The sequence below is a fragment of the Watersipora subatra genome, chromosome 7 (assembly GCF_963576615.1).
Source record: "Watersipora subatra chromosome 7, tzWatSuba1.1, whole genome shotgun sequence".
Lineage (NCBI taxonomy): Eukaryota > Metazoa > Bryozoa > Gymnolaemata > Cheilostomatida > Watersiporidae > Watersipora > Watersipora subatra.
In genome coordinates, this window is record NC_088714.1 from 23,884,890 (window position 1) to 23,897,076 (window position 12,187).

The following is a 12,187-nucleotide window of genomic DNA, read 5'->3' on the forward strand; positions in this document are numbered from 1 at the left end:
TCTCAAACTAGGAAGGTTAGAGATCAAATACATACCCTCTACACTACATTCTCAAACTAGGAAGGTTAGAGATCAAATACATACCCTCTAAACTACATTCTCAAACTAGGAAGGTTAGAGATCAAATACATACCTTCTACACTACACTCTCAAACTAGGAAGGTTAGAGATCAAATACATACCCTCTACCCTACACTCTCAAACTAGGAAGGTTAGAGATCCCTTGGAAACCAATAGTTAAATCTTAAGTTATGATCACCTTTAAATACGTATTATTTGGAGATACAAAGTAAAATTCAAGTAAATGTTTATTTCAATATAAAAAGTAATTTCAAACATACAAAGCCCGAAACTTCTCAAAACATTACAAGCTTACCCCTAAAGGTAAAAAATATGGTAGAATTTAAAAACAAAACAAAAGTAATAAAAATATGTATACTAGGATAATTGAAACTATATGTATATCTAACGTATGTCAGTGTAAGTTACTTTATATGACTCACTCTGCCGTTGAGCCAAAGCATTGCCGAGCTTAAATTTCTGTTCATGTGTCTCTATGGTGAAGTAATAATAAAAAACACTTTCTAATGATTATTACTTTATTAAATTAATTTTAGTTTAAAATTTAGGCTGTTACATTTATTTTTATACAATACATTGGTTGTGATAGATTATGAAATTACATGAAATATTTATCATTGCTTATTGGGTACTGGAAGCAATTAAACAAAATACAACGTAATCTTATAAAAATCTCCGCTTCAACATGCAACAATTTTGACACATGAAACCAAACTCGGAATTGATTCACTTCATATGTCAATATTTGACTGTAAAGATGTTCAAACGGGCTGTGAATGACCTGTTTACCAAAAAATCAAAGTAATTGAAAATAGTGAATAAAAAATCTTACAAAGCTCATTTAACCATCCGAATTTGTTAGATTCCAGGCTTCGGCCTCATCTGAGTGAGGACTTCAGGGGGAATATATCTCATTTAAACTTTATATAGAGAATCACAGTGAGAAAACTACATTTTCTATATAGCCTGAGAATCCGAGTTGTTTGAAAATGGCTAAATGAATGTTGCCCGACCAATTCCAATGCGCGTCTCCATCATATATCTGATGCAAATCACAACTATCGACAAGTCTATGAAGCCACAATAGAAAATAGCTATTCCTAAAATAACCAAAAATAATTATGGTTTCTTTCTATTAAGTTGTTAGCCAAAATAATATATCATGTATTCATTTTATAATCTCAGCAACAGGAAGCTGGTGGGCCTCATGGGAAAAGTTCATAAGATAAAAAGCACTTGAATAGGAATAAAGCGAGTGGCGTTTACAGCGGTGCTATTATATATATTCCAATATAATTTGTTCTAATATAATTGTCTAGGGGCATAGATTAGAATATAGAGATAGATATAGATTAGAATTGGGGCATAAATTAGAATAGAGGAGGCAAAATAACAAGAAGAATAATGAGCAGCTACATAGGAATACTTAAAATAGTCTCAACAGGATAATTGCTACAAGATTCAATAGAGGCCTTAAAATATTTAATACAAGGTAAGCTATATTCCAAACTGTGCATAATCGCTGGACAACAACGCGCAATATGTCAGAATATAATTAAATATTAATTTATTTCTGTAGGAATAATTGATTTACTATCAGACGGTTATTAACAAATGTTCATGAATTGTTCTCTATTCATCCGTCTTGATGAGCAGAAAATACCGCTGTAATAGTTCTTAATGAGACTGGAAGATGCTAATCATAGTTTACTATTTGAAAGTGAAAGCTAATAAATTAAAACATTTAATCAAAAACACATTATTTTTGGCAATATGGAAACATCGATCTTTAGACTGCGCAATGTTTTAACAAATAAGGTTTGCCTCCCTTTAAGTAACCAACTCAGCATCGTTCTCAAAGGGGGACAACTTCATAACGATCAACAAAAAATGATTCAATATTGTATATGACACCCCGTTAAAGTGACACCGTGTTAAAGTTTTGCATGTAAAGCCTACAAGGTCTGATAGTGCAGACAGAGTCAAATGTATGACTCCGTCTTACATTTGACTCTGTAAGACACAAATGCATGCCTTGACTTAACGTAACTAGATGCATAACCAGATGACTACCTTGAAAACTTCAATGTGGTCATGATGAGGAGGAATACGCAAAAGGGCCGCGACAGAAGTTATTCCTGCCTTCACTGCAGGATCATCAAAGTTGAAGGAGTCGAGAGGGTTGTCAGATGGAGCAGCTCCATTTGTGGTTGGCTGATGTGTAGCTGTACATTTCCTGTAAAAAAATGGTTACGATAGAAAATGAAACCAGTTACTTATGTAAATGGTAGGAAAGCTGCTTAATATGACCAAAACATGCGCATTAAGTAACCTTTGTAACGACTAACTTCACAGAACCAAAAGGTGTTACTTTGCATTCCTGTGAGCTGAATGCCACATTTTGTCCACATCTATGTTATGAACTGAGGTGTTATAAAGCCTTCCTTTATGTTATGAACTGAGGTGTTATAAAGCCTTCCTTTATGTTATGAACTGAGGTGTTATAAAGCGCTCCTTTATGTTATGAACTGAGGTGTTATAAAGCCTTCCTTTATGTTATGAACTGAGGTGTTATAAAGCCTTCCTTTATGTTATGAACAATAGCGACAAAAAATGAGTAGAATCAAAATAGCTGCTTCTTATTTTGATGCCAGGTATCAAATATGCGTGATAAAATTGGTGAGGTCAAAATCAACTAACATTGAATGTTGACAAGACTAATTTCATAGTTATTCAAAATCAACCAAAATAAATTTTGATTAACAAAAAACATCTCCATGAATGGACAAAACATACACATGACGGACAGCATAAAATTTTTAGGCCTTCCAATAGATAATACCATAGATATAGTAAACCCTAGATTGGCGAATAGCTATCAATACAATGGAGCAAAAGTGAGGCCTATAATTGGCTGTTGTTTTCACGACGTTACGTCGTAGTGATGTGCATCACAGCATCAAAGCCTTCAATTGAGCAATAAGTTTAGTAGTGGAAGCACGCTTGGCATGCTAGTTTTTAAGTCATAAACATAACAATAAGACCAAATTCTTAGTGAAATGTCATCAGAAGAGACCACAACACCCCAGGTATATCCTGAATTGCCCATAACAAAACAGAACTTCAGCTCAAAACAAGAAGTTCTCAACAATATCATAAGCTATCTATGCCGATTAAAGACACCAAGCTGAAAGCTGCTAGTGGAAAATAATAGGAAAATCATCATCATTTCGTCATTGGTTTTGAGTCAGCAGCCAAATCTGTACATGACATTGCTCAATATCTTTTCAGCAACTACCCTTACATCAACTACTTCCTAACCTTTAAGATCAACCAGGATCACATTGAGATTCTGTTTTCCACAATACGATTTAAGGGTGGCTATAACAATAATCCGGATGTGCAGTGCTTTAGATCTGCACTTCGAGCACTGTTCATAAAAGCAGATATCACACCATGTCCCAATGTTAACTGTATTTATCTGGATGTGAGCAGGGCTGAAAAAACTGGCCAACTCCTGCTACATTTTCTGGCTAGAAAGAAAAAGAAAGAAGAGACAAAAGCTGAGGAAGGTGAAGATGAGGAGTTCGGTGATGAGGATTTTTTTCTAACTCAAATGTGATGAGCGTATCAAGTTCTTGACCGATGTCGAAGTAGTGGGAAGTAGAAATAGTGATGACATAACCCTAATCTCAGTTAAAAACAGAGGAGGATTGGTGACCAGATTGATAGGCCGAATATGAATTGCTGCAGAAAAGTGCCTACGTTCACACATGGAGAGCTGTGGTATCACACAGAGAGCTTTTAAACAAATAACATCACAGACAGTAACATATATGTCTTATTACATAACCTCCATCAAGGTTTTACATGTACAGTGCATGCCCACAGTCTACTCAAAACTAAAGTAAATCGCTATACTAAAATCAGAAAACACTATGCCGCTTCAAAGCAGGAATCTAGTTCAACCAACCTTAGACAAAAACTATCTCGTCTAGTTATTTTCAGTCATGTCTAATGGGTGTTTAATACAGTGGTCCAGCGTAACTGCTTCTAAACCTCATTTGATTCATTAGTTTGTTATTAGTTTAATTTCTATTTGGTCACTCTTTGTATTATTAATAATATAGAAGCTTTTAAATCATTGGTATTATTCATTACCATATGTGTAAGATTCTTGCCTTTCTCATCCAAAGTCATTACAGTCATACTTTGACTTACGAGCTTAATGCGTTCAGAGACTGAGCTCGTATGTCAATTTACTCGCATGTTGGTGCAATTTATTTATATATAGAACAATTAAATACATATTGATAGGTTTTCATGCTCTGAAAATGCATATAAAACACTCAAAACAGTGTATTGTAACAGAAAGAACATGTTGGTTATTGTCCTAACTTACCACATGCTTTCAAAAAACAACAAATAAAAATAATGCAAGGAAATGTGATTAATTAAAATGTAAAATTAAATACATAAAATAGCGGCTAACGCTAGCATTTGTCAGAGAGGGAGAGATAAGTTATCCTTCATTACAACAGTTGACTTTGATAAATTTAGATTTTATCCAATTCGTAAAAGACAAACTTAAAAGCAAACCTAAAAGCAAACTTTAATCTTTAACTTAACGTAATTAAAGTTTCTTCGGCGTTCATAGTTTTAAGTTTCTCGCTGGTTTGCTAATTTTTCTTTTGTTTTGCTCTCACGACCAGCCGGCCGTTTTAAGAGAAACCTATCTAAAGACGTTTGCCTTTGTCGCCCTTTCAACTTGTTGCGATCAGGACGAACACAGGTGTTGTCACCAAGGGTTAATGCATGACCGCTAGGCAACTTGTCCGAATGTCTATTTTTTATAGTCTTGATAGATAGCACCGGCCATTTTACGTAGCATCGTTTCAGTTACGCAGTCACCGGCCAATTGTTTGTCTTTTATCCAAAACCTTAGCAGTCTCTCCATCAGTGGTCGTGAAGATCGCTGCATCATTTAGAAACTATGGTTAGTCCTTTTGCTGACTAAATGCCTTGAATATAATCCTTGTGTTTGATAATTGTGGATGTATTTCTATCATATTGTTGAGCAAGCTCAATCACGCATACGTCTTTTGCATATTTTTCAATAATTTTCCATTTAATACCAATTGTTATCATTCGCTTTTTCTTTGCATTATCTATCCTTTTGCTGGCAAACTTTCGGTCTACGCACGGTACTTTTAATTCATATAATTCTGCACTGAAAATCGCGCACAAAAAACATGGTACAAAAGTATAATCTGAGCAGTTGAAAATACAGAGTGATGCTGTTCTCATAAAACACCTCCGACATACTTGGCAACTGTCTCATGTGCTCGTATTTCAAACATGGCTCGTATTTTAGTGCTAAAACTTGCTTAAAAGCTGGCTCGTACCTCAAGTTTCTCGTACGTTAGGGCACTTGTAAGTTGAAGTATTACTGCATATAAGTTTTACATATTTTCAATAAAATATGCAGTCTCAGATGCACAAACTATGGAAAAATTGAGCAGTTTTTAGTGCAAGTTGATAGGAGTTAATAGATCAGCTGATTGGCTTTGCACATCACCATGACGTTGCGTCATGCTAATTATAGGCCTCACTTGTTTTGATTATTCGCATATCTAGGGTTTACTATATCTATGGATAATACACTAAGCTGGTCCAGACACATCAAACTATTGAGAAAACAACTGCGACAAAGCTTGGGACTTATTTACCAGGCCTCATTGATCTTACCCGAAATGCCTCTTCTGCTTTTATATAATACTCTAATTAACAGTAAAATAGTTCATTGCTTGGAAGCATGGGGAAACGCTCCAATGAGCTACTTTTAAACAAAATTTTGGTCATCCAGAAGAGGATGCTTAGAATAACATATCATAAAAACTCTTATTTTCCATCAACTCCTTTGTTTAAAAGGTCTCGTGTTTTGCCTATACAACAACTTTACCAACTAAGAATATGTCTTGTAGCCTTCACACAATTTAAATCTCAAACTAACTTGTCAACACATTACAAGACTCGTCATTCCTTATTTTCATTACCTCTTCCACCCTCCTCTTCCACTGGTGGCCATAAACGGGTTTGCCTATCGTGTGTCATCAGCATGGAATTCCTTGCCAATTTGGCTAAGGAGAATTGATAGTTATGGTGGTTTTAGGGCTGCTTTGAAGCAGTACTTGCTGGACTCTCTGGAATAGATTTGTTCTGATTTCTTTTGCTTAAACTATTGATGTTTTTTTATTAACAATCTCATCTGTTAACCCGGGCTCTGCGCCTCGAATAGCCAGGCCACTGCGCATATAGGCCCTCATTGCGCCTTACTTTTTCTATCATCTTGTTATGATTTAATGTAAAATAAAACAAACAACAAATATACACAAACAGAAAACTACTCAGAGTCAGGATTCAAGTCATGCACATCTAAACCAGTTCGCAGCGCAATAAGTGCAAAAAGTAAAAAATATCACCAATAGATTAAAAGAAATACAACTTCACTAAAATTTTAGCAAAGCAAATGATATCTGATTCGTCGGCGGTTACATTGATTAAAACCATCACTGAATGAACCCCGAATAATAAATCCATTCTCAGTTTATTCCTTTATCAGTATTAAAGTATCAAGTTTTACCATATACCGAGTATGCTCAAATCTATCGACAGAAACAAAACATTGACTTGGAATGAGCATATATTAACCTTATATCAATACATAAAAACCAAAATTAAGTTGACAGTAGCTTTGCTTTATGTTTTTTAGTGCGAATACCGAGTTCCTTTACTAATGTTTTGAGTGTGGATAAATAATAATTAGCCAGACCAACTATAGGAAGCCATTTCTTTCAGAGAAAATTTAACAGAATGCTATGTTCATTCTAAAAATCAGCATAACATCCAATTTACATTTTAATATATCCGTTCAAAGTCAGCCGTGACAATATTTCGAGGTGTTTGGATTAAGTGTGTCAGAAATTTGGAGAGTATAATTTCACAAAGGGCTTATAATAAACATTTGTGCTATGTACATAGATACTTGTTGCTGGTTCATTAGGAAGTAAACCATATTGACACTAATAATGGCAATATGCAATGCTGTCATACAGTAAAATCATCATAGACATCTGCTCAGTGTGATCATAAGAATACACAAATGTAGATTGTAACACACTTCAATGGTGAACGAGAGAGTGAGGAGTTTCTGGCAAGTCCCAAATGGTCACTAGTATTACTACTGACAAGAATGTATGATAATGACTACACTGGGGAAGTAGACAAAGTACACAGATCATCAAAGGTATTCACGATATTTTCAAGCCAGCTCTGACATGTTACAAAGAGAATGATTATAAAATGGTCGTGCATTTATGTAAGCGACATTACTACTAGTTAATCTATTGTACTACTTTGTTAACCTATTAGCAAGCTGCTGCTAATACTCAGCTGCTCCCATATGATGTACACGTGTTTCGAGCCAGAGTGATTATCTCTGAGAGTTGTACAACTGTCTTGATTCAATATAGCGAACAAGAATTGCAGGCTTCTGAAAACTAATTGAAACGCATCCATCACATCAGTGCTTGATCACTCATTTAAAAGGTTGCCTACCCTTACTACAGAATGGTAAGATGACTCCAAGCACATAGATTAGCATACCTGTATTTGTTCGGGCTCTCACCATAGGTGAGTCTGACAGCAAGTCCAAGAAGCCAGTCGATCAACACTGCCCGATCCTCCTGAGCTGAATAAGGGCAGAGGAGATCCTTTAGATACTGTAGCACAAATAGCATATACAGATGATATGTTTTTGCAATACTTGTGATAATTTTAATAAGATTAAGGGTCATAGAACTGTGATCAACCGATGATGTTCCTGACATCATTCCAACTATTGCTGTGTGTATAAAAGAGCTTTTGCTGTACGCATGAAAGAAAACAATTGAAATATCTAGTTGTAAATAGGTTCCAAAAAAGCCACTCGGATGTCATCTAAATGCAAACCTAGCATGTGATATGTTATGACAGCCATGAAAAAGAAAAGTACTATAAGACATTCTATTTTACAATAACATTGTTATAGAAAAATGATTTATAACATTCAGTGTCATTTGCTACTATCCCAATTTAAAAAATGAAATGTTTGGCGCCGTGCAGCTTACGCTTTTCCTATTATTGTTCAACTAGCTGTGCTACTCAACGCTACCTGGGTATTAAAAATCAGCTTATATACAATAATAAGAGGTAATGAGAGTTGCCGGCCACTTGCTATTAACCTGGCACATTGCCAATAAATAATTTGGGTAAGCTTATTAATAAGAGCTACCGCTTCTTATGACGTTACGCCATAACTTTGCATCGTCACGGAAAGCGGTAGCGTATTTGCTCCCATATAGCGACATATATTGTCTAGCAAATCTATCAAGCGCATGTGGCTTAATTAGTCAGGTGCCAAACTGGTGAACGGGAGGCTTCGAGATAAAATCTTCTGTGATACGGATTCGTTATTCTAAGATTTTAGTAGCTATAACCGGAATGACACACATACCAACTTTGAGAAATATATATATAGATTAACTAATACACTTACTGCACCCTACACAAATACGCCTCGAGAACATAACTAACAGACCGGGATAAGTTAAAAAAATGCATCTCATCAACTCTTGAGAATAGCAAACCGCCATATATAAGTAATATAATGTCTTAATAAGCCTTAATATATGTTAAGGTAAAGAAAAATCTTTGGTCTAAACTGACGCAGTGATATAATAAGTCAATAGCAATGATGAGAGGTAACTGATACCTTCTGAAAAGTCTGACTCCATCGCGTAATATCATCAGTTTGCCGCAACTCTTTTCTCCCTTCTATTTTATAGTGCCGAATTTTCTTATCCTCTAACCATATGACCAAATTCTGGAACTGCTTGGTGTCTAACAGAATATCCAATAAAATCAGGTCACAGAGAGACCACCAAAGGCAGACTATAACAATACCAATAGACTAACGGTATCCAGTTTTGCAGGTTCTCGAAAATCAACCTCAAAGATTTTCATCGACAGTCTGATATCGACAAGCGAAAGATGGCAATATCTTATCTATAGACCGAATTTACACATAATAGCAATGAACGCTTTGAATATAAATATGCTAACATGTGGCATATGTTAACAGAAATTGAATGTTAGTGAATTGTGGTTAGATTTGGATAGACAACGCAATTCTTACCATTATGCAATTTCTACATCTTGTCAATATGTACCCAATGTGACAATGCCTGATGCTTGTCAGTTTATCCAGTATTAAAATACTATCCATCTAATTATTGACTGGCATTTCAATATTATACTATTCTATGCTGCATGTACTACATGTATATAATACTTTTTTCAGTGTGGTACAGTTTAGCTGATGCTAGGTTTCTGTCAGAACTCTTGCTGTTCTTGCAATATTTATAATGACAATAGTTTGACCCAAGGCTGAATTGTATTGCAGTATAAAATGCAGGCTGCTATTAATCTTCTGGCAAAGCCTTCAGCACAAATTATACTTACATAGTCACGGCCTTATTGCCTATGCTGTATTATAACCAGAATTCAGCCTGAGGAATACAAGTGAATGCATGCAAGTTAGGAGTTGAAAATGTAAAAAGTATTCAATAAAAATAGTTCGCATTTGTTAATTACATGCCCCAATTCATATGTATGGGCTTACTCATCTTAATGTAATACATTTTGACCTTTTAGTTTATAAAATTATATGTTAACTAGCTGAATGCCCGGCATTGCCCGGGTTATAACAAAGTCTTTAGACAGAAAATTGATTTGTATTCAACATATGACAAAATTTGCGATTCTAATTTTTAAACTACATATCATGAGAGAAATTGTTTGTGTAGTTGAAATTAACTAAGAGAAAAAATTAAAGCAACTGTAAAGGTTTTCAAACTTTGTCAAACAACTGTAACTTTCAAACTTCATATTATGAAGAAAAGGTTTTGCGCAGGACAACTAAATTAAAAATAAATAAAACAACTGTAAAAGTTTTCAAACTGTAATTTTAAAATTTCATAACTTGAAAGAAGTGTTTCGTTGAAATAAATTAGAAGGAAAAATAAAAATGTAAAGGTGTTTGAATGTAAATGTGAACTCATTAAAGAGTAATGGCTAAATATGTTTATTTCGCTACGATTACAATCAAAGGCTATTTGGTATACAAGTATATGATTTAAATTCGTTTCAGTGTTGGCATGCGAAAATTGGCATGCAAAAATTGGCATGCGAAAATATCATAGGCTATAAACGTACATAGAGTGGTATAGAAACCCATAGTCATTATTTAATGCAATCACGTCCTGGTGAGAATCCTCATCATTAAAAATAGTACCAAAATACTATGTCAACCTTGGTAACTGTAGGTACTTACGATGACTTTAGTGCACTTTGTGGTTATGATCTGCAAGATGTAACATTACAATACATGTACTACCTGGAGAGTTCTTACCTTCGAGACAGACGTGCAACCTAAACGCTGAATTTAACTTGAAATGAATTTAATTTACTAAACACATACTTGAGGAAAGTTTTAGTATGTATTTTAGTAAACTTCAAACTTTTAACAGAAATTTTATCATTTATGTTAGCGAATGGTGTTTATTATAACGAACACCAAATATACCAGATAACTCGTCATGATGAGTTCAGTGACATGTATCTTTTAGTAATGTATATAATCGGTACACTAATCGCCAAATTTCAGGTTTGAGATAAATTATTGTTGATTTTGTGGGCCGAACAAATTTGCCGTAACGAAAAAAACGAAGAAGCATCGTGTTGCATATACTTAGGTCCAAAAATATTTATATATTAATATTTATAGGTCACAAAAGTAGAATTTGCCTTGACCCCAGATATAGTAATTGAACCTTATGAAAAATATTTTTTACAGGGGCATCGTAACGCGTGGCCGCATTGGTAAAATAATCAGCGTGCGCTATAGCTGGATGCACCTTTACACCAACAATGAGAAATATATATATATATATATATATATATATATATATATAGATAGAATTAATTAATTGACCTCTCAAATCGCAGTTTTTATTAACTCAAGCCAAACTATTTAGCTGCTTGTACAAAGGCATTCTGCACTAATTCAAAACAAGGTAAACTACTTGAAACAAGCCTTTGAAATATTTTCAAAATACTTATAAGCAACATGAGTAATAACACTCATTTACTGTATTAATTTGATGAAAATTTTCGATCCATAAATAGTTTTAGATTATAGCATCAAAGTTTAGCCATTGCTAGGATGATTTATGTTTTTCGCCAATTATTTTTCGCCATTTATGTTTTTCGATTTAGGTTTTGCTTGCTAGCAAATGAACTCACAGTGCTTCGCCCCAATCCTATCCTACAATAACTGTCTATCAGCTAAATGGCAAAAAACTAACAATCACTTAGTTGTGAACAGTCAATTTAAAGGTGGTGCAAAAATCTCTCTCACGCAGATTCGACTGAACAACTGAGTTTACATCTGTACTACTTCAACTGATTTGAAACTTGACAAAGCCAATTTCACAAAATCAATATCGACCAATTGCCAAAAGGAGATAAAAATGGAGAAGAGGTGGGAGTGAGAAGTGGGAAAGGATAACATAAAAAACCTTCAACAGCAAAAACGTGATAAACCAATTACTAAATAATAGAACATTAGAAATTAGATAAATTAATCATGAAGCACATTAGAATAAAGAGAATATTATTAAACAAGAGGAAAACCAGGAAAAAAATGATCCAAATTAGCAGATACAATTGAAAAGATAAATAGCAAGCACAAATTCATCGTTATTTTGAGTTACTTCCACTAAACACAATTTTGATCTGAAGTACATTTGAAAATGAGCAAAAATAAAAACACGCAAGTGACTATACTCAGTTACTTTACCTTAACATTGACTGAGTATATAAACATCAAAGAGCAGAAGATCAGGTCAAAGCCATCACGAAAAAGCCTGCTAACAGGCACGTCATAGCAGCATGGCATTGTTTAAAAATGAGTAAAAGATAAACACCATTCAAAATATAATGCATT

The 12,187-nt window shown here is 34.4% G+C and overlaps 1 protein-coding gene across 2 annotated transcripts in view; it reads right to left on the minus strand.

The window, feature by feature from the left end:
- The window catches only part of LOC137399811 (RNA transcription, translation and transport factor protein-like), a 28,666-nt gene that overhangs the window by 16,102 nt on the left and 377 nt on the right, over positions 1–12,187 (minus strand). For both annotated transcript variants that reach the window (XM_068086041.1, XM_068086042.1), the window contains exons 2-4: positions 8,894–9,021; positions 7,747–7,862; positions 2,155–2,317 (exon numbers count right to left, since the gene is read on the minus strand). In XM_068086041.1, the coding sequence (XP_067942142.1) occupies positions 2,155–2,317; positions 7,747–7,862; positions 8,894–9,021 (407 nt within the window). The remainder of the gene's footprint in view (positions 1–2,154; positions 2,318–7,746; positions 7,863–8,893; positions 9,022–12,187) is intronic.